Source organism: Acanthochromis polyacanthus, chromosome 4 (assembly GCF_021347895.1).
Source record: "Acanthochromis polyacanthus isolate Apoly-LR-REF ecotype Palm Island chromosome 4, KAUST_Apoly_ChrSc, whole genome shotgun sequence".
Classification (NCBI taxonomy): Eukaryota; Metazoa; Chordata; class Actinopteri; family Pomacentridae; genus Acanthochromis; species Acanthochromis polyacanthus.
The window spans coordinates 38,602,716-38,626,944 of NC_067116.1; the positions used below are offsets into that span (position 1 = coordinate 38,602,716).

The 24,229-nt window shown below is 40.2% G+C and overlaps 1 protein-coding gene across 1 annotated transcript in view; it reads right to left on the reverse strand.

Annotated features, from left to right (window-relative positions):
* Positions 1-24,229, reverse strand: part of polrmt (polymerase (RNA) mitochondrial (DNA directed)) — a 59,010-nt gene that overhangs the window by 25,535 nt on the left and 9,246 nt on the right. Inside the window, exons 5-15 of the mRNA XM_022191706.2 lie at positions 22,891-23,077; positions 19,853-20,002; positions 16,886-17,053; positions 16,199-16,369; positions 13,778-14,017; positions 10,484-11,269; positions 10,083-10,205; positions 8,448-8,570; positions 7,183-7,362; positions 6,039-6,125; positions 4,040-4,153 (exon numbers count right to left, since the gene is read on the reverse strand). Of these exons, the coding sequence (XP_022047398.2) occupies positions 4,040-4,153; positions 6,039-6,125; positions 7,183-7,362; positions 8,448-8,570; positions 10,083-10,205; positions 10,484-11,269; positions 13,778-14,017; positions 16,199-16,369; positions 16,886-17,053; positions 19,853-20,002; positions 22,891-23,077 (2,329 nt within the window). The remainder of the gene's footprint in view (positions 1-4,039; positions 4,154-6,038; positions 6,126-7,182; positions 7,363-8,447; positions 8,571-10,082; positions 10,206-10,483; positions 11,270-13,777; positions 14,018-16,198; positions 16,370-16,885; positions 17,054-19,852; positions 20,003-22,890; positions 23,078-24,229) is intronic.

Here is a 24,229-nt window from a genome sequence, read left to right on the forward strand (position 1 = left end):
AATAAAAAATAAACAGGGAATATGAGCCACAGTGACCTCTGATCCGATTAGTATCTCCCAATCCTGTTAGGCAGCCTCCCTGATGTACGTTCATGCTCCGTTCAGCTACTCCATCATACTCTCATTTCCTCACCTTCCATCAGCCATGGAAAATCCTTGATTACTCAGGTCAGCATTTGTATCCCATCTCTGTATGCACACTCAAATCCACCAACGAACAGAAAGCACAAAGAAGCACACACATGCACGCACACACTGTTCTGATGGGATGTTACTGTAGCTACTTTCCCTCCTCTTATTGAGTTTCTTACCGAGCATCACACTTCATCTTTCCACTCTATCTAGAGTCTAATTACTAACGACCCTCAGAAACCCAGTGGCCTTGGATTTAAGAGGCAGAGAGGAGACTGGGAGATTGAATTTAATCCAGCCACGCTGGGAAAAGGTGACCTTTCTGCAAGTTAGTTTCATTTTTGCTACCCAATGATGCAACTGGATTAGAGAATTATTGCAGGGGATGAAGAAAGTTATCTGTGAAACATAAGCTAAAACCTCATTCAGCCATGACGCTATCTCTTCATTCATTCATTTATTCAGAGTTAGGCCTTGAAAAAGGCGAAGTTAATCATCTTCTGTGTCCCTGTTGGACATTAAAAGAAGCAGATCAAATCAGAGGAAGGCACGCCACCACATCACCAGAGAAAGAGAGATGCACCCTCAGGGGACCCGCCATCTGTCACCCTCGCTCTCTTACACCTGCTTATGAGGTGTCACTCCCCCTCTAAGCCAACCTTATGCTTGATGTCATACTAAAAGAGCAGGCAGCATGCTGAGCCAGCCTGTGAGCTCGCTGTGTGATTGTGCTTGGCATATGCTACATGTCTGTCTCCACCTTTTATTTCATTAATGAAATTAAGAATAGTAGAGGTCAAAGTGGATTTTATATAATCAGACACATAGTTATTTTCTATTTGTGTTCACGTACACACATTTAGTCGCACTATCTGCAGACGTGCTTGCACACAGACATGTTATCGCTAAGACGCGTTACTCTCAGGATCTCCATAGTGACGGACAACTCCGGTCATGTTGTTGAGCTCCATTAAAGTTGGACCACTCACAGCAATCACAATACACCATCAGAGGGGCACTCCTGCATCAAACCCATTGAGAGTTGGAAGCCCAGCGAGGACATAACATCTACAAAGCAACCAGTGTTTACAGCTCAGTGATAGCTAGGATGTCCTGCATATGAGAAGACCTAGGCAGTAATGATTTAATGGAGTCAGACTTCACTGGAGTAAAGAAAGAGAAGAGGATACTGAATTAACAGCATACACTTAAAAAAAAGGAGAATTTGTGTTTGGAAAAAAAGTAGTTTTGGGTAAAAGATGAAGGTGCTGGAGTGTGGAGACATTAGCTATTTCAAAAAGGAAAAACATGAATTCAGTCTCAACAGCTTTCCGGTTAATTAAAGGCTCACAATCAGAAGAGTCACTTTTTCCCCAGTTAGAAATCCTGAAGACTCACCACAATGCTTGATAGCCATTTTCAAATCAAAGCCAAGAAGAACCATTGCCAACTATCTATTTGTTAAAAATGCCTGATTAAATAGCATTCAAAATCTTCATGTTTCAGACACACTGGCAATGCCACTAATTCAAGCAAATTCTTATTGCGCTTTGCCAGACCACAATGAGTGAAGTAGAATTGTGGGCTGCCTGTGTAAGGACTATAGCAAGCTTTCAGAGAATAAAAATTCTGAATTATAGCAAGATTTCCAGCCTCTTCCAAGATGATATTAGTCTGTTTTTAATGATTACACAGTTCAGACTGCAAGTATTTGGACAGTTACACATTTACAGACTCTTTGCTTCAGCACATTTACGTTAACATTAAATAAGTGATTCTACTTTAAAGTGCCAAGTCTCAATGTTCATTTATAACACGATACACTTAACATAACTATCTGGAAGACATAGCTGTTTTACCACATAGTGCCTACAATGGAAGAGAAAGAGTGCATATGTGGCTTAGAGTTGACGGAGAGTGGCCATTTAGATTGCGGTGGAGATGTCTATTAATTAGTGGTCAATAAGCAGGTTTTTTTTAGAGCAGGGCGACCAGTGGCTAATACCATGTTGTTATTTTGCTAATTTCTGTTTTGCATCTCATAAAATACAACAAAATACACTGATCAGCCACAACATTATGACCACTGACAGGTGAAATGAGAAATATTGATCATCTTGTTATAATGCAATGTTCTGCTGGGAAACTTTGAGTCCTTACATTCATGTAGATGTCTGACACCCACTTAAACATTGCAGGTCAAGCAAGCCCTCAGCCCCCCATGGCAACAGCAGTGCTTGATGCCAGTTGCCACCCTCTGCAGGACAATGCACCCTGATGCACCACAAAAGCTGGAGTGGCACGGGGAACACGAAAGAACTCAGATGTTCATCTGGGTTCCACATTCCCCAGAGCCAAATCTTTTTGAGCATCTGTGGGATGTGCCAGGATAAGCCTGATCTAGGTAGGTCACTGGCCCATTACAGCCACCATCCCGGTGTCACAGGACATCCCCAGAGGTCCTACATCCATGCCCCAGTGGGTCAGAGAAGTTTTAGGAGCATAAAGGGAGACCAACACAATATTAGACAGGTGGTCATAATATTTTTGCCTGATTGGTGTAATGAAAACAAATGATACAAAATAGCTTCATTGAAATCATCATAACCTTGAATTTGTCTGCAATGTCTCAGTTTGCTCAAGCAGATCTGCACTCAAAAATGTATGAACAAACAAATGTCCACTGGTGACGAAAACTTTGTAAAAGAAAAGAAAAAAACATTAAGTTTTAGTACATTTATGTAACAACAGCAGATAACAAAATCTCCCGATAAGGAGTCGGCGTATTGTGAAACTTCTGCTTGCCAGTACACTGCATTGTGCTGCTGTCAATGGATTTACTTTAGCTAATCGAGTAACACTAAATCCTCTGTACAGCGGATAATTTCAGACTGTAACATAGGCTTGAACTATTAACACACTGACAAAGTTTCCAGTCAACTTCAGGCATTTTGTTTCCTGGTTTCATGATGTTGATGTGAACTATTTCAAAATTAATGTAAATAAAGAGGCAACCATAGAAGTGAAAGAGATCATAATCTATCAGAGCGATATTACAGGTAGTAGATTTTTATGTCATCTTTTTCAGTTTTTACTTGAAATTGAATGTGCAAAAGAACTTACAATCTGGACTGTAACTGTGTGCAAGTATTCATTCCGGTCACATGTGTGCACTAGCCTATCCTAAAGACATGAATAACCAGCTGCCCTGATATATTATCAGGTTCACTGGAAATATCATTGAAATTCAATGTGTGGAAATCACACTGTGGAATGACAATTATAGTTGGAATGATGGCCGAAGGCATCGTACCACTTCATGGAAGTATCGGAACAAAAATAGAACAATGTATTCTATACTGTACCAACAGTAGACCAGCACAAAGACGGTTTCCATTATTGGCTCTTGTGTCAAAGGAGAGATTAATGAATACTGTTTGTACTTATACATGTGAGTCAAAAAGTGCCCGCTGTGAAAAGGTCAGCTGTGGTCGTATTGAGAAAGCTGTGAAGGTTGAGACAAAGCGTGAAGAGGAGCAAGACAAACAGGCGAAGACAGAAGAAGAGACCAAGAGAAAGGTCAGCAAGTGAATTCCAAAAAATATAGAGAAATGCAGACTCGCCTTTAATTGACTCAGCTATCTGTCATGTATATGGAAACAACAGTAGCATGAAGAGAAACTCGATCACAGAGTAAAACACTGATTAAAGCCCTTCTTATTCTGATTAATTCTAACACCAATACCTATTAAGGCTACGGAAACAGCAACAACACTTTAGCTTCTTGGGAAACCCTTTTTATGCTATGCACAAAAATTACATGAAAGCTCTGCAGAGAGAAATTGTTATGATTTCACTTGGAGATGATAGCAAAGAACCCCCACGCATGTCTTAAGGTGAGACTTACCACTTGGCTGCGTGTGCGGTGGTAGGGCTGAATGATGGGTAAACCCAGGGGTGTCACCCACTGCACAGTGTGGCCAGACTTGGAGATGAGCCTGGCGCTCTCTGTCAGCCAGTCCTGCAACAGACGGATGCCAGCAGAGGCAAAGCGTGGTCACACACTGATGAGCAAACTCAGAAAATATTCACAGCGCTGCATCGATCAAGAGCGCAAATATCTGCCTGTTTGTTGTGGGAGCATGTTGCATGTTTGCGTTCTTGTGCAAATTTGTGTACGTGGACAATCAGTGGGTTCAACAAAGTTTTCACATTTCGCCCAGATCAAGATTTAATGAATCAAGTTAGAATTATAAAGATACCGTGGTGCATTTGGACGACCAGACAGAAAATAGGAACTTTCACAGCCCACAGCATCAACACATCTAAGCTCTACTTCCACTGCTCTACCTAGAGAGCTTGCAACAATTGTGCCAGACTTCCTGAGGAGCAGGTGAAGAGTTGTTGCTACTTACTCTAAAAATTGCATCTGTGCTGTTTGCATAAGTGTCTGGCACAGTTTATCTCCAAGAATGGAAGCCCTATTAATGTCCCATAAGTGTCTCCTCACACGTATACACACATACTGAGCTGGAGGAAGATAAATATTTCTTAGCAACTGGAGGCAGCAGTCTGACCCAAAGCTGTTCCATTCATCATCACCTCCCTTCCTGTATTCTCCAGCACGAGGAAAGGAAGATAGCATGAAAGCAAAGAAACAGGAGTAGAACATTAACCAACTGGGTAGATATTTTGGGAATTGGCTGATCAGTCAACAGATTGATAGAGGTGAGCAGAGACGGAGACTGAAGAGTGTGAAGAGCAGAGTAGCAGTGCTGACAGAAGTGATGTGAAATGTACAGAAAATGTAGGAGAGGTCAGGGATGATTTGTCAGCTTCCTCTTTCTCACTCATACGTCAACTCCTTCCTATAAAATGTGGGAGGATATGACCTATAAAAAAGCAGCAGGTGTGCACACACACACACAGAAAAGCATCAGGTTGGCACCAAGGCATGATGGGAAAGGATTTTTCGTCTCAGACTGGGGCGTCCCTGCACATTCCCCAAAGGAGGCAGACACAGCAGCAGTGCGTGATCGTGGTTCTATTAGCTCTTTGCCTTGTGGAGATAACGTGCAATTCCCTAGCAGGTGCACGTCCTAAATCTATAAATGGAGTCTATGTGATGAATGGGTGCTGTTGCCAGGGCAACAACGAAGTAAACTAGCCACTAATAAAAACATAAAACATCCTATATGGAGCAGTCAGTCAGTAGGAGGAAAACAGTCTACAAGTCTGCAACTTTGTCAGAAATTTTAAGTAATTTTCCTAGAAAGTGACATGAAATTTGGGATTATTCATAGAGAAAATGGAGACAGAAGCTCTGTTCTTAATGTTATTGTGCATATCAAGTGTACCTGTGTTGGCGTGCAGCAGTTGATTTTAAGACGTCTTTTTTTTAAGTTTCTTTTAAATGAAAGAAAACACTCATTAATTACTGGAAACATTTTTCATTGTATATGTGGTACTGTGTGTTTGCCGTTCACTGATTGAAACTCTTGAGATTGCACAATTAATTGTAAGTGGTTTCACTGACCTTTTACACTCAAATGATAATCAAATTACATACTTTTTTCTTTGGGGAAATATTTACAGAAATGATTAGAAAATGACATGTAAATACTTCTAAAATAACTTTTATCATAAACACTGAAAAATAAGTTCTTGATTACATTTTTTGTGATTACATGTTGCATTTTTATAAACATGTGCATATTTGTACTATTTGTGAAACCAGAGGAAAAAGCGGACGCGTTTTTATGAAAATAAGATCGCTAACCAGAATCTCCTCTTAATGGTACTGGTGTTGTGGAATTTGTGACAGACAAGAGTTGATACTGGTGGGAATTTGCTGCATGAGCCAATTCCATGCTTGCATTGGTCTCTTTGTATGTCTGTGAACTCACCTGAATCTCTCTGGTGCCTGTAAACATCTCCTTCAAGCCACTGAACACCAGACGCACCAGGTAATGGGATGCATCCCACACATAATTCTGGAAATGGAAGAGACATTTTGATTTTGTATTTATTCCCACCATTTTACTTTGATCTATTCCCAAATTAAAGCTATGATTTGCCTAATCTCACATGAGTGTTATTACTGTGGTTACATACAGAATGCAAATAAGTGATGTAAATTGCAGGATTGCGAGTGGTATATTTCTCATATCCTGACAGTGATAAGATCTCCCTCTCAAGAGGAGCTGCCTCATCCTTTCGATCTATCCTCCCTGTTATCAGTCACAATCACACTTCTCGCTAACTCAATGTTTAAACAATTAGTGACAATACGCAGACGTCATTTAGCACAATCCTTCGGCTGTGAGATGGCAGATACACTGGCAGTAGGATCATGTTGATCCCATCTATACAGACAATGAGATTAACTCCAACTACTGCAAGGACTTTTACAGCTACGAGACAGACAATAAACACTACTGTGCTGTAAGATTAGAATCCTCCTGCAATAGTGTCACTCAACAGATTGTTAGTGTCCATCAAAGAACCATTTGCATCCAACCAAATCAAAGTGCAATGGTTTTGAACTAAAAATAGGTTCATAGTGCCGCGACACTGGATATCAAATACAGTATATCTATTGTTAGACTGCATTCTTAGCCTCTCTCTTCTCCGTAATGTGATCGTGAACAAGCTTCACTAAAATAAACAATAGAAGCATTTGGTCCATGTAGCTCACTAAGAGACTGTGTGACTTCATGCCGAGGTCAAAGTTACTGAAACCCCTCTGGTTTCTGAATAAAATCTGAGGAGATCGCACTGTCAACTGTGTGATAAATGTCTTTAAATGGAAATAACACAAAAGGAGGACAAACCGTAGCAGAGAGAATCTTCTACTTCATTAGAGTCCATAAAAGACCATCTGAACTCAATGCATGTGTAATGTATAGCTTGAGATAATGGTATGAGAAGGACCCTACACAGAGGAGATCCTGCGTTATGGGGCCACTCTGTCATAACAGCCTAAAAATAAAATGATGCTGTGTGAGGAAACTGCCTCGCTCACCACCACCGCCCTCAGCCATGCCGTACCTTGGGGAACTCATCAATCTCCTTCAGTCTTTTCTCTATCTGGAGGCGTCCTCCGTAGCGTGTGACCCCGTACACAACCGTCATCACCGTCTGCTTGACCACCTTCCTGCTGATGAAGCCTTCCAGCACCTGAGCGATCTTCAGGCCGTTCTCCGCATCGCGAGCTCGAAACTCCTCCACCTGAAACACATGAGCAGGTTTGCAGGTCAAGATGTATACAAGTGCAATTGAAGGATATTTTAAAGCTTGTACACGAATCCAAATACATATAATCTGAGTATGAATACTTTCACTGTACCTACAACTAACTATCATGTTCATTATCAGTCAATCTCCCGACTATTTTCTTGAGTAACCAGTTAAGTTGTGTGGTCTTTAAATGTCAGAAAACACTGAAAATGTTCCAAAATGCCAAGGTGACCTCAAAAGTCAAATTTTGTATGACCAGTTACTCAAATTGCTTTCAAATAAATAAAAAAAATGTTACTGTTGAGAAGCAATAGGCAGAAAACTGTGATTTTTCAATCGATCAATCAGCTACTCACTGCATCTCTAACTGAAACTCAGTCTCAAATATTATGGCCATTTCCGCTGTTACCTATTGTATAGCTTTACCCTTGTGAGTAAACGAGATTTATTTATCCAGGTAGTTGCCATTTCACAAGACTGATATCATCTACAGTATCATCTGACACTAACTGCAATGCCCAGAGGTAAGTGTATGACAGTGAGATAGTGTCCTGCAGCAATCACTGACAACTACACGATATACTTTGCAATTGCAGTCGCTGCCCTTGGAAGGCCCGGAACAGACGCTTTTTTTTCCCTTGGCGCGCTCCGATACCTCCTGTACTGAAATGTCAGTGTGTCGCAATTAGCTTCAAACTCTTTCTGCCTAAAAGCTTGCAAGTTCACAGTAAGCTGGGTCCTTTGATAGCATTGTATGCACACTTACCCTTTGAGCCTTTGAATATGAGAAACTGTCTCCTTCCTCTGCACTTCTATGCAAAGAATGGGGAACTAAGCACTTTTTAAATGCAAGAGCTAAACTGAGAAACTTAAAATATATTCTCAGTGCTCAGCCTGTCAGTCACTTTGGGATCCAGTGAGTCATCTGAATATTAACAGCTGAGCGGGTGCAACGTGCTTTGCAAATGAAATATAACACAGTTCAGCTGTGTTGATGAAGTTTAAAGAAGAGTACAAGGAACGATATATATATATATATATATATATATGTATGTATGTATCTCATTGGTGCTGACCTGCTGTGCTACGCCGCTGTACACATCCTGAGGCACGTCACAGGGCATGAGGTTGACCGATGTGGCACCAATAACATCTCTGCCTAGAGCAGCATAGTGCTGGAGACCATTACAGGAGCCGTCCTGGAAGAGAGGTGGAGAGAGGAGGAAAAATATTAAAGCAGTGCTGTGAAGGAGAACAGAGCAGAGAGGGAGAAAGAATTACAAAGTCCAGCACAAATTGGGAGAGGTCAGCACGAGGAGAAGGGCTAAGGATGAACCTGTCCACCTATGAATAAATGATTTTAACAAAGTACAAGAAAAACAAGGAAACTGACTTGAAGGCATAGAAAACAAAGAGGGAGAAAAGGCAAGATGAATCACATGAACAATGGTTCAACAGATGAGAAAAAAGATCCAGTTAAGGCTGTTCGCACTGTAATAGCATCATGTTGTGCCATGTCTTAAAGCTACAGAGGGAATTTTGTGTATAAAGCTGGACTATCAAACCATTTACCAGAATAATGACAAAACTGAGTCATTCAAAGCAACATGTGGTTTGGTTTTGGAATCAGACAGAGGAAAGGAACTAAAAATGTAAACAATTAAATGATATTGTTCCTGTTTTTCAGATTGATTTGAAGGTAACTGGCAACATCTTCTGAAAAATGATGATATTTGGATATTAGCAATGTTTCTGTATTCAATATGCAAAGAAATATCAAAAATCCTAAATTGTTAGGCTTTGTTGTTACATAAACATGTATGGGTGACTTTACTCAAGTAAATAACACAAGTCACATATTTAGTTGAAGATGTGTAAAATATGGAACTCCCAACAAGTGAAAGGCTGCACAGTTAAGATATATACTTTTATAAAAAATTGTATGTTGCCTTCAATGACACCAATTTATATGATTTTTCTCCTGCTTTGGTGTGCGTAAGAAAAACCAGAGGCTTGAATGTCAGATCTCGGGGCAGGATATGTCAAGATGTCGTCTGGCCTGTACGATAAGGGCTACAAGTTTATGGCAGATAACACAAAACGGTCCCAGATGGCTGGAGAGGTCTCGGCTTGTTAACTTTGATTTGCCCTCTAAAATAGCACTATAAAACATGAGGGAATGGCACACATTATTTTTAGAAGGCTATAAAACTAATCGGTGATAGAGGTCCATAGTGTAGGCAGAGGAGTGAATTCCTATTGACAATCTACCCTACATAATATGTGTTTTACGTTCTTGTTTCACTTGAGTTAAAATAAAAAAATTATTGGACATTTTTGATCTTCAGGCAGAGTATGTGATTCTGGAGAAAGACTGATATTTAAGTAGTGCATTTTAATAGTATTTATTTGGCAGATTTACTGTACGAATGAGCACTAGTATGCACAGGAGAAAATTATGGAACAGATTTGTGTGGATCAGTGTGTTTGTCGTCCATTTACAGAGCCAGAGCTGTGTACAAACACTGGATTTTATCTCAGCACATCCACAGAGCAGGCAGCTAGCGACTGTCACGAGATAATCACTGAATATAACAAAACGTTTATTGGATTAGGGATTAGTATCACTGACTCTGCCTTTAAAAGTTGTATTATCACACTGGCAGGAGACGTGTTTTTAAACAGACAGATCATTCTTTGTTGCACGGTACCTGGTGAACAGGAAAATGAGAGACAAACTGTGTTGGATTGGGCGACCTCACGGCATTGGCGATCTCCATGCAGCAACCCAAAGCCTGCCAAGGCTCATCTGCATTCATCCACCACTTCTTACCCTGAAAAAAGACAAAAACAAGCACGACTATAAACACTCACAAAAAAGATTGTTTGCATTTGATTTTCTTTTTACACTTTGTCACTGATTAAACTAATTGTTCACTATTGTGAGAGAGATGACTAATACAGTAATCTGCACATTTCAAGAGTTGAAAAAAACTGTTTTTATTGCTGATAAATGTAAATGTGACTATTTCACACCTAGGAAGTAATAACAGAAAAATCTAAGTGAACTGTGTAATTGGTAAACAGCAAAGAAAACAAAAGATAGACTGACATTTAGAGGGTTGTCTGCCGAGTCCAGTATGTCCTCCATAACAGTGTTGGCGTACTCCAGTCGTCCCTGGAGTGAGCTCCTCTTCTTTAACCCTGTCAGATTGACTAAATGGATCTTTAGCCAGTCCAGGCCCTTGGGACCAAGAGGCTTCCCCTCCGCAAACACAAGGATCGCCCGTGTCACATCACTTCCCAGGTGATTAAAGTACGGAGGACAAGGGTAGGTCCGGCCTCTAAAGTCCATGTTGTGAGGAAACCAGAAGATCTCATCCCTCATGTGGTGAGCGATGGAGAGTTTATAGAGAGCGTCCATACGCAGGCTGTGCATCTCACTGCATTTCTTTTTGGCAATGATCACCTCTTTTTTCATGTGAGCCTTCTCGCTAGCTGTGTAAGTGGGATCTTGAGGGTTGAAGTGGGGTATTTTGGGGGCTTCTGACAAAGGAGGAGGGATGTCTAGCTTATCACTGCCACGATCGTTAAAGATAGAGATGATGATATCCAACAAAGGTTTGTTTATCTTCCAGGCGCAGTTACCTAACTGGTTAAGCGAGTCCAGGACTGCGGAAAGGTTCTCGCACTTCTCCAATAGTTGCTCATGTTGGGTGGCACCGTCCACCGCGCGCATCAGTTTGGCTGGTGAGAGCACGTACGCTCCAAACTTGACTGAGGTCCAGGGAACAGGAGGGCACAGCATCGGCATCACATAGGAGTCAAATGTCAGCTTGGTCTCCATGGCTTCCTGCTGCATCTGAGTCAGGATGGGGTGAGGCTTGATGAAACCAATCTGGTGGGTAAAACATCACCAGAAAAACACTTAGAAACGATAAAACAGCAACAATGCAATTTCAGGCATCTGTTTAAACCCCTTAAGCTTCAGTGTACCGCCGGCGGTACACCTACTAATTTGCATAGGAATTTCAAGAATGTCCGACGGCTGCAAACACGATTATACAAACACTATACGCCGATGGAAAGCTTAGATTCTCATGAATCCGCCGGTATAAACCACTTTCAGATGCGATTACCACAGCGGGTGAGAAAAACACATTTGTCCGACAAAAACGAATATTCATCCATCCGTTCTCTATACACAGCTTCAAAGCACACAGCGCGACTCACATTTCCGGGTTTATTATTACACACAAAAAAAAATATTCCACAAAAAACGGCCATAATCCAACCTTTTACATCCAGATGACACAAGCCAGTAAACTATTTTGTCCAAAACATGTCCTGAAGTCGGTATAAAATCCCCGAATCGGTCATTTTCAAGGAAATGCACCTCGCGATGCCCGTCCAATATTCCCTGTATTTTTCGTAATTTTTTTTATTTAAAAATAGAATATTAGCGATTTTTTGTACTGAAAACGGCTGGAATTGACTGAAGCTTAAAGGGTTAAATGATAACTAACATGCTTAGCACAATTAACAACTACTAATCGGAATACATCTCTTAGAAATCCAAATAACGAAGATAAAAACCCTCAACTGATGTAATTTCTTTATTCATACAACTAACCATCAGTAAATACTACTGACAGTAACAAAAGGGAGGCGACTTTCTCTTTTTGATTCTATAAAATCAAATATCACTTATTTTCTTCCTGTTGTTTTCTTAACAGTTACTCACTCAATGGAACCTGCACTGATGAATGTAAAGTCTGTAATCACATTTCTTTATGCAGAATCATTTCAGTTTTTTGTTTTTGTTTTTTTTTACTATTATTGTATCAGCATCACATTTTCTCCTTGTACCGTAACTTGGGCCTTCTACCAACACTATTTGGACCTAGTTTTCATGATTTTTCTTACATGTTATATATGTGAGCTTCTGGATACCTTAAATTTCCCCAAGGGGAAGAATAAAGCATCTATTTATCTACCTATCTCTATCTTTGTACTCCAAAAACCTTGAAAACCTTTAAAATCTAACATGTTTGTCTCATTTTCATTACCTTAAATGCAGCCACTGAAATGTTGCTTACATACTGGATATTCCACATTGAATTTAATCTGTTGGAACATCTTTCTTGACTTGACTCTGATCGGATTATGTAAAACTCTTTTGTCCTAGGCCAGGGGCTTTGATGCTAAAGATCTACTGTGTTCTAGTTTTATCTCCGCATACTTGAAGCATTTGAAACTGGACATAAAGATCATCACTTGTCGACAGGAAAGAAAAAAATAATGGTAATCTGACAGAAACACCTCAGCATTGCTTGAATGAGTCAGACCTTCATGCTGAGCTGTAAAATCATTAGCATGCTCCCCTGATGGGCTAACCTCCACGGAAAGCAGAAGAAAAAAGCAAAGGAAGCAGCAGAGGAAAGAAAGTAGAAAGAGGATGAAAAAAGGCACACAAAAAAATGACACAAGAATAAAATTCTGCTGCAGTCCACCCAGTGTCAAAGTGCATTAAGTCTAAAAAACAAAACAAAACAAAAAAACTCCACAATTTTCTCTCCCTTTTTGCTCTTTATCCCCTGACACAGTCGCCTCACCCTCCTGCAGGGTCCCATGGCAGTAAATCAGCGAGCCAATTAAGGGGACACTAAAAAAGGGATTAGCCTCGAACCTATTCATCTTGCTCAAATGTTCCCTCTGCCAATTCACACTGTGGGGAAATGGTTTTATAAATCACACTCTTTGCAGCTTCACACTGGATAGGAGGGTGCTCAAGTGTTCAAGGTAACCGGCTTTAGAACAGGCTTCTTGTCTAAAGTGAAGGTCAAATGTTTTAAGGTACTTTCTTTGTTTCTGCTCCTCTATGGTTTCTTCCTCATTAACCAAAGGCCAGCTGTGCAACTTCTTAAACTTTACTTAGTCAATCCTTTAATCAGACGAACTATTAAAAAGCTACAATGAGTATGACTTGATTGAAGCATTCTCATAATGAGCAGTTTGGTTCCTTTTTTGTATTCTTAATCCTTTTGAATACGTTTTTTAATGTCACTTTCAAGGAGATCCCTTCAACTCTAATCCTTGACCATTTTTTTCTCCACATAAATCTGAGTTGAAAGGATGTCTTTTGGTTTGGGTTAATGCTCAGAAATCCTGTTACCAGGTCATCAAAGGTATTTGAATTCCCTCAGATCTGATTGTGAATGGTTGCATAAGAGCAGCTAAAGGAGCCAAAGGATGTACAGGAGCAGTGTTAACATTCCTGTATAGGCAAGAATCTGCACTGGCTTTTTGGGTAAGAAAGTTTTGGCTGAATCACAACCAGCTGCAGGTTATCTAACCATTCTGTAACCCCCCAGCAGAACAGACCAAGCGAGCACAACGACTGTACCTGTCGGGTGCTGCGAAAGGTGTACATGTGGTAGAGGATGGGGATAAGTTTTCTGCTGTAGGCTGGGTTCAGGATGTCGCTGTTAATTTTGAGGTTCTTAACCATCAAATCCACCAAGTAAGTGCCCAGTTCCAGAGTTACTAGGTACGGCCAGCTTGTCTCGCCTCCCTGCAGCGAGGGTCCCGAACTCTGCTTCATCTCCAGCTTAACCCAGTGCTCCCTGGGAAGGACATTGTACACCTAGAGGGAGAAGAAAGAAGGTGGGTTGTTTCATTTAAGTACAGAGTACCATTACATTAATATCTTAAAAACACAATGACACTACAAGGCAACACTCATCACGACAAGCTACAGTATTTAAAAGACATGCTAACATCTGTTAGAAACCCTAAAATCTTTGAATAAAAACATTTTATGATTGAGGAGGAAGTAATCTTGTTAATCTTATCGGCATTAGAGGAGCAGTGTGAAGGATTTAATGGCATCCAGCAGTGAGGTTGTAGAGTGCAACCAATGGAATCATCCTTCCTTGTCCAAATATGTAAGAGAAATCTACAGCAGCGATCACTTTAACATCAAACATAAAAAGTCCTTTTTGATAGCCAGTGTTTGGCTTGTCCATCCTGGGCTACCGTAGAAACCTGTTAGTCCAACATGGCAGCATCCATGGAAGAACATCTGCTCTGTATGTGGATATGAAGGTCTCATTATAAGATTAGGAAAACATCATGTTTCATAGTTACAGTTAGTTATACACTAATGAATCCACAATTATGAATACTGAATTCCATTTATGAATAGGTCCTTTAAGCCATAATTGCTTAGATTTTATTTTTACTTCAATGAGTGTGAAATGAATCACTATACATAAAATTGACCTGAAGTGATGCGCAGTTTTGTCAAATGTTTATGATATTCTAAATGGATGCATGAAAATGTAAACATGTAAAGTGAGAACTTGGACAAGTCAATGAGACCTCAGACTAACACCAGCCGTCATAATAACATGGAAAAACACTGGCATAATTATAACTACAAAGGCTGCATATAAATACATTGCATAAAACAAACACCTTCACTAACTTCTGATCTAACTGCTGGAGCATAATGAGCTCTTGCTCATTATAGTGTTGATGACATGAGCATTTTCCCTCTCATGCACCAGAACCATCAAAACACTGAGTCAGTGATACAGACTATAAAATCCCATTGAGAAAATACAGTCCTTCATTCTACTAAAAAGGACTCGATGGCATGTCAATGAGCTGGAGAACAAGGTCGCCAACAAAGTTTATTGTTCTATTAGATACAGAACAATGATGCTGTGACTAAAACATTCAGCTTCATGACAGCATAATATTTTAAACTTTAGAGTGAAACAACTGAGTCACTGAGTTTGGTTTCCAGGAAACAAAACATGACACAAAACAATAGCAGGGGCTTAGAATGAAAGAAAAACAGCCACGTTCATTGACAGAAACGGATGAGAATCAAGAACTGAGTGTTGTGTTTTCATACATAACTACAGCAGCAGAAATAAACCAACAGCCACATCATTAAAACCACCTGTCTATTATCGTTTAGGCCCCCCTCATGCACCCAAAAACAGCTATGACCAATCGGGCTATTGACATGGGACTTCTGGCAGTGTCTGGTGATGTCTTTCACCAGGACTTGGCAGTCCATGGGTGACATCTGGGAGGTTGGAGGCCAAGTCAACACCTCTTTGTCATGTTCTTAAAGTCGTTTCTGAGCATATCTTGCAGTGTGGCAGGGAGGACTGCCTTACTGAGAGGCATGTTTGGTCTAAAACAATGGGGGTGTGCCAAAATTCATACCTACATACTATACAGTATGCCAGAAAAAAGATTTTGGATGCTCCAGTAGGTAGTATGTCGAATGCAGTGTCGAAAATATCCAGATGTACTACATCTGGATAGGTTTTACAGTATCTAAGTATCAGCATGCTTTTCTGAACCACAGTCCTCTGCATAACTACTTTACATATATTGAAGTGTCTCCTACAAGGACAAACAAGCTTGAGCTGGCAGGTGCACACATGCAGATGACCACTGCAATGGTCAAAGTTTAAGACACATTATCATGACAAAGAAGTATGTCCCAATTGTATATACAGTGCATGAAACAGTACGTACTTTGTAAGGGCAGCTATAGTACATACCTAAAGTTTAAAGAAATGGTATGCAATTTGAAAATCATAAAATATTTATCGGTGGTATTTGTCAAAGTAACATCAATGCCAAGACCTCAGGATTTCCAGCAGAACATTGGGTTCTAATGACATTATCGATGCTATACACTTCACCTGTCAGAGGTTTTAATGTTGTGGCTGATCAGTGTTTACAGTACATCTGTAGCACACTGCAGTAGTAAGCTGTTAAGTGTAAGATTTGTTTTTACCTTGGTATCTTTGGCCAGCAGGTCAGTGTACGAGTTGTAAATGCTAGCCATCTTTTCCACCATCTGATTCTCCTGCTTCTGTCGCACAGTGTACTTGGTGTAGACCCTGTTGCCCAGATCACTGGCTAAAATCTTCAGCGACTCCCCACTAGGAGGCATGTTGGCAACACTCTGGAAAATGGTAGGGCACGGGTCAAAAAGCATAAAATCATGTGTGACACTTCAGTAACAACAGACAGCAATTAAGTCATCAAGGCTTTTGTAAGGTTTGGTTTAGACAAATAAGAAAAAAAAAAACTTCCAAGTAGAAATCAGAGTGAGAATGATCTTTTCAGAATTAACATCATACCCTGTGTATTTGTCTTTGTCACAACCAAAGGTATCTGATCAAAGTATGCTCTGCTTTGCTGCCAGACCTGGACGCTTTTCCAGCTGCTTTGACTGTCAGGCACTTGATTTGTGTTTTGTGGTTTCCCAGATTAGTCGTGTCAAATTACACAAAAAAGTTGCGCAAACCAGAGAAAGATAACAGTGACATTACTCCATGTTTTTTTTTTCTTTGTAATGTAGTAAAATAAAGTCGTCGTCAATCAAATGCCTTTCATCCAAGCACAGATAAGCCTTTGTTACATCCTAGACTTCTGGCGTTTCATTGAGCGGTAGGCCGGGTGAGGTGGCTTGTATTACCTGTATCATGATGTCAACATACTCCCTATCCTCCAGCAGACAGAGATAGGGATAAAGGTTAAGCCTGTAGTCCTTGGTGTTGGTGTTAGCCAGGATCATCTTGCTCTCCCTGAGGGCCTGGAGGAGGATCTTCTGCCACTGTGCCCGCTGCTCAGCCAGCAGCTCTCTCTGAAAGGACAATGCAACTGGAAGTCATTCATCTGATGACAGCGATGGACAGCAGGAAAACCATAAAGGGTGAAGCAAAATGGAAAGTCATACAGCATTTATCACACACTGCTGGATCCAAATGGAAGAACATTTAAATCATGAGGCAGTAGTTAGGGTCACCTCTCACTGGGAACAAGTCATTGTGCAACAGGACCATGAATTCCATTTGATGGTTAGGCTTGTTTGGCCAAGAAACCTCCAGATGACAGAAAGAAAACAGACTAATCCTCTGAGAAAGCACAACTGGGCCACAGATTTATTCATCTAAAACAGGAAAGAAAAGCAGAGACTGGCCCAGTAGAAACTGTTTTCGGGGTGCATAAAGTGTATCAATCATTAATCCTCATTCACAGCCCAGTGACTTGAGGTTGGGAGGAAGAGATGAGCAGTTTGGGAAATAAAAACACGAGTTAGATGAGAAAACTGATACTGCTCTTGCAGGAAACCAGAACCAGCAGGCGTTACCATCTCAAACTTATTACCCAAAGGACGGCATTTGATTTTTATTCAATGTTTAGAAGTCTAGAACAACTGGAAATGACAAAATACCATTTAATCAACTCACACATTTAAAGCAACATACGCTCAAGTTGAACACAATCAATATGGTCAAAAAAACATTCAAGCCCAGAGGGAGAAATGACAGGATGTGCTTACAATCAGTTGCATATGTGACCCCTGATTTGTGATTACACCTCAAACACGCATGGGGCGGCATGGATCAGTGGGTAGAGTGGCCGTCTTGCAACTGGAGGGTTGCTGGTTTGATCCTCGGCCTGTCGCGCTCATGTCAAAGCAAGACACGCAACCCATAATTGCTCCTGATGGGTCGTGGTTAGCACCTTGCATAGCAGCTTCCGCCATCAGTGTGTGAATGGGTGAATGTGATGTATCATGTAAAGCGCTTTGTATAGTAAAGTAAATACAGAGCATTTATCTCTTGAGATCAGACCAGCACGAAACCTTAGTCAGATAGTTCATCCTTATTTCCGACTAAGATATATTCTTAGAACTCCACTAGCTGTAGAACCTGTGTCCTGGAGACAATGAGGCACATTCTGCATGAATAAAACAGCTAGAACAGACAACACTCCCTCAAACAATGAATGTTACCACAGCAAAGATGTTGATGGTAGTGAAATAAGCTGCAATAAAACTGCATTCATCTGGGCTCAGGATCACTGATATAAATAATGTCGCTAACAATTTAAACTGAAATTAAGACTGGAAACACAGAGAAGCAAGCAGTTTAACGTAAATGAAATCAGCCTACTAGTGCTAAAAGTCATGTTACATGTCAAATTTCATGTATTTCTTCTGTACAAACAACAAAATCTATAAGACAAGTTGTGTTTTGTTTTTCTCTTTACATTAGGCTTACTAATCATCTGCTAAATTCATAGTTGCAATGTAGATACAAGACTGGTGACAGTGTCATGATCATCCAGGTCTGTCTGGACTGCTTTATTTAAAATTATTTTAATTATCCACCATGTAATGTAGCTATTTCCTCCAGGAAATAGCTACATTCAGATGTCTGAATCGCTAACATTCAGACATCTGAATTGGCTGTTGATGAAAGGATTTTAACTTATTTTATTATTACGTATTTGCCCTGAAAATCATTTTAATCTGAATATATAGTGTTTGAATAATCTTAATTGAGCAAAATCTACAGAGCGACAATTTTTACAACAGCAATAAAGTTGAGACTTTCAGAGTTTTAGTTGTATTATTGTCTTTTCTCATTTGAAGTTCAGTCTTCTAAACCAATACTATTCTGTGCTGTGCTCTCAAGTTCTAGTAACTTTTTTACTTCTCTTGCAGTAATAAATCCACTATTTAAACCAGGCTACCTGTATTTTTGTTGCACCTGCAAAGCAAAACTATGCATGACTATGTGTATGTGCTAATGCTCTCTCTCAGTCTTGCTCAGTCCGACTGAAACTGAGACACAGTCTGGATTGTGAATAGAGAGGTGACTATGCATTCTCCCCAGTGGCCTCCATTACAATACATTATTATTCTGCCCTGCCTGTCTGTAAATGCTTCCTGACCACCAGGGACTCTCAGCCTGCTCACTTCCCACATAGCCCATCTGCAGAGGCAGACGAGCCAGGCTGGACTGTAAATGCCAGAGTTGGCAAGAAGACACACCAGAGGAACAGGATGTTTCTTCTTCTAACCTGTCGGGCCTCAGTGCATATTATTTCAAAGTTTATCAGAGAAAAGAGCTGAAAATCCTTAAAAAATCAATGTAAATGGCGATACATTATAATTACTTAAAATAAAGCAGATTACTGGCAAGATGAAAAAGCACCCATTACTGTTTGAATACTCCATTGTGTGCCAGTACGTTGTGCTTCGCTGAAAATCTACAGGCTTTTAAGTAATTTAAAAAGGGATCAACTTAAAGCACAAAATATGAAAACAGTTAAATTTCTGTCGGCACAAATGAAGCAATCTTTTCTATTCAGCAGAGAACATGTGACAAACGTGTTTTTCATAAAAACACTGCATTCACTAACAGCACTATTGTAGACACTGCGTACGATTTATCTTCAACATGATACCAACAAGACTTAAAACAAAACCCCAAAGCATCTATTAACAACCGTTTCTTCGCCGTGTCATAACACACCATTTTTGAGACAATTTCTTGATTTTAAGCATTGCAGAACATTGAATATAGAACTCTAGCAGTCAGTTTTAGGGATGAGCTGAAGGTGAACAGATGCAATGGGAGGATTTATTTACCATTTTGGCCATGTTTTCAGTGACTGGTTTGGCAGCTTCCACAGAGTCGATGGTGACAGTGCAGGCCTGCTCCACATTGAGCTGACATTTAAAACGCTCCTGAAGCTCCTCCTGAGTGAAGTCCAGCTTTGGGTAAGTGTGGTCTGCCCTCTAAAATACAATCAAACACCAAACAGAAAGAATGTTTACTGCTATACACAAGTCAAAATCTTTTTTTTCTATGAACTTACAATCCCAAACCTTACACCTAGGAACTTCAGGAAAAAGAAACTGGACTTTTTTAGGTTCTTAATGAGATTTCTTCAGTTGCAACTGAAATGTCATCTTGGATAAAAGGTGAAACATAAAGGAGAAGTCCAGTTGTTGTTTACTGGAGTTTCTAGGGTTGCCATTACTGAGAAAATTGTGATTCTGCACAGAAGTAACCCCTACTGTAACGCTTCTACTGAATCTTAAGCAAGTCTCCACCGAGTGAAAGTGAACTGTTGGTACACAGCCCTGAAATTAGCATCGCCTGAGACAATAAATTCAGGGCAAGAAGTAGGGAGAGCCTGTTCGGGGAAGTGAGTAAAGGCCAAGTCATAAAGCCAGCTCAGCCTCTCTGCCAAAAGTGTGCTAATCCGAGTTTCAGTGTCTCAAGTTGTGGCTCAGTGCTGTTGAAACAAAACAGAGTTCATTATTCTCAGTCTAATGTGATGTATTCACATGCATTCACAAGTTAGCAGACCTCTAATGTGCTGCTTGTTACACCACATTAGACCAAAGGGGCTTGTACTGACAGTGACAAAGTAAGACCTCACAGATATTGGTAAATGTATCACTAAGGAGTAAAATGTGCTTTAAAAGCCAATTATTGTTGAAGGGGATAGTGAACCAAGTCAAATACACATTATCAGTTTAAACCGTAGATGTATGATTGACCTGAATGAATGAATTACAGCACTAAGAACCTTAACTCATACACAGCAGGCAAGATAACACTGCAAAGCTTCAGATAATGTGGCAGCATGTGACAGCTTTTGGACAACGAAACATCTTCAGAACAACAAAAGACACTAACAAGTTGTTATTAGTTGACAGGGGTGAAATCAATAGATGACTAGTTAAGAAAGTGCTGGCATGATAGCATTATACAAGTACGTACAACCTTGCAGTTTCTGGTGCATGGAGGAAAACAAAAAGCGCTGCTGCCAATTGTTTAAATACAGAAATGTTGCTTCGTATACTGAATGGACTAAATTTTGTAATTTCTTACATTTTCTTTCATTAGGTGAAAGAATAACGTGACCAGTAAAGTAAGCTGTATTTACAGCTGCAAAGTAAGCAATATTTAAACTATATTGATAAAAAGCACAAATTTAGGCCAGTTTCCTGATGAAAAAATCATTAATGGAGAGAATATCACACAACCTTTGATGCGGAGTTGAAACTAGATCAAACTGCATTTTGTACGATGTACAGCTTCATCAAAATTCTATCTCACAGCAACAAACAATATTCTAATTAGATTGTGCTTCTGCTGCTAACACTGATTTAAATTCCTCCAGAGACCATACGGTCTGCTATTCCGCTATCTAGCTGACCAGTTATTTGGACAGCTTTTAAGCCACTGCGACCTGCCAAAAAGTCAAAGTCAGATAAATAACTGAACTACCTTTACAAGTGCAAATCAGAGTCAGCAGCAATGAAGCAGTGACATCTGACCTGTTTTGAGTATGAATAAGTGGCACAGTCACACATAAAGTAAACCCTCCTTATATAAATATACAACCTGCTGATTGCTAACATCACACACACACACAGGCCATCAATAAGATAGAGAGGATCAAAAATATGTCACTTTGATGAAAATGAATGTGGTGCACGGACTGAGGCTAAAAATACAACAAGTGTACAAAAAACCTGTTAATGAATCATGTGAGAATCACGAGGAGAAAGGAGGTGGGAAAAAGGAGGAGAGGTGAGAGGAAGAGAGGCAACTAAAGCAGAGGACCCATTAGAAAGCAGAGCTGGCTCACTATAAATAGGCCAGTGCCTGTCTGGCTGTGAAGGGGTGACAATCAAATCTTTCGTAGTCACGCTGGAGCCTTCTGACAGCTTCCACAGCTCTCTGGTGCTTTGACTGGCAAAACATACACAGCAGTCAGCCTTAAAAATAATTCCTGTCTGTGTAAAGCCACGCTCGCTGTTTACATTAACTCTCATAAATAATTTACATCAAGATTCTGTAAAACCCATGTGTTATGATTCAGGATTTTCAAGGGCTAATACTGATGCTGATTACTGGTTATCAAGAAAGGGAGATAACTGACATTTGGAACCAACACACATTAAATGTAATGTTTTCAAAGCTTGTGATAGCAGAGAACCTGTCATTCATGACTAGGCTTCTTCATCAATAACGGTGACTATGCCTGAAATAATCGAAATAGAAATGGGATTAATTAATTTAGGAAGTTCTCCTCAGTTTATGTGAGATCGACTGAGATTGACCAGTTTGTCTCCTGCAGTTACGTCTGTTGTTCTTCTGTATTTTCTTTGTCTTTCACTGCTCTATCATTTGTATTGCCCACTAAGGTCCACATCTTAACCATTAATTATTATTTTTCCAGACTCTGTTTCAGGTTAATCAGTAGCTGCCTTCAAACTTAGCCGCTCGCCGTTAGCATAGCATTAGTCACTGTGAGAGGAGCTAATTTCCTGGTTTGTGGCAACAGCTTGTGTTTCTTGTTTAGTCTCTGCTTAAGAGACATTTCCGAGACCGCAGACTGACCTCACACATAGAGAGGAGGCTGCATCAGACCTAAACTAGAGCATTAGCTTCTAAATAATTGGTCCATAAAAATACCAATACCATTAATCAGAAACATGCCAAATATCGGCAACGATGATTGGTCCATTCCTAATTATAATACAGTACACCCTAAGAAAGTAACAACGGCTGATTAAAACAAAGAGGCAGATTCTGCTTTTTTTTACTCACCAAACACCAGAACAGCCTTTCATCATGAAAGTATGCTGATAAAAAAGGCTAATACCTGTGCATAGTAATCCTGAACCAGCGATGGGCAAAAGTGGCTCGTTTGTTGGCTGTCGCTGGGCTGGAAGTCGGGCTTTACAACGTGTATGGCCTTCAGCAGCATGTCCCTCTCATCTTTACGGAACGCACACTGGCTGAAGAGATCATCCACAGACAGGCTGTCCTCCTCCATCTGGTTCAAGCACCTGGATATACAGAGACACAGAGTCTGTTGATGAGGTTTTTAATGGCCCTTAAGCAGATTTCAGGAATGATATATCAGTGGGGAGCAAGGCATAATCATTAGAACTCAGCAATGACTTTGCCAGGCTCTGGGATTTCTGGTCTTTTAGTATGCAATATACCAACCCAGGTAATTCTCTAATTCTCATCCATTGTAGGCTCATGCCAACAGAAGAAATGTAAGCACTCACTTAGCAGTTTATAAAGTGCACACAGCTGAAACCAACAGAGTTTAATCCAACAGCTCTGCAATAAACCTGCTTTACAAAGGTTAAAATTTTCGTTTTGAGTTAAAACTGTCTTACAGGAGTGTTAATATAAATGTTTAGTCAGTTTGGAGACTGCTGTTTGTAGTGCTGCTGAACTTTTCTGACTGCAGTTTCAACTTTATGGCATGGTTTGGGATAGTTGTGATTATTAAACTGCCAACTGAGTGTATGGGTGTGTGCACGAATATATAGCATACTATATAATAAAAGATTAGGAAACCCACTTCCAACTCTGTAGAGGAATGAAACTACTATACCTATTCTTTCCATTAGTTTAGCCAGAAAGCTTGTCAGAATACCAACCTATCGAAGGACACAAGAGGTACATTTTCATTTATGTGGGAGATTATAGTTATTATGATGAATCGGATCTTGGAGTCGTATCACAAGTTGAGAGTTCATAACCTTTTGACCTGCCTGTTGATGTGGGAATGGGTCTAAGATAATCACAACTAGCTGGGTCCCTGATTAATTCAGCTATTTAAAAAAATCTCTCTTGTCTGTGTGGATAATTGTATACGTCTCCCCTACTCCGATCGACAGTTGCAGAATATCAATTTGAGCATTTGCATTGACAAGCCTTCTGTGAGACTCAAAATATGAGTTTGATCAAGAGGCAGATGGCCACTGACGACATCAGTGAAATGTTTATTTAAATAGAATCTCCTAGAGATCTCGCAGAGAGAGCACAGTCTCCATGACTGGACTGCACAATGCAGATAATGCCAATGTGCAACCAGTCCCCGGAATACAAATGAGAACCGTAATGACATGATTATTCCACAACTCAATTTGATACATGATACCTAAGAAGGCCGGTGTATTAATATTTCAGGCTGATGAATC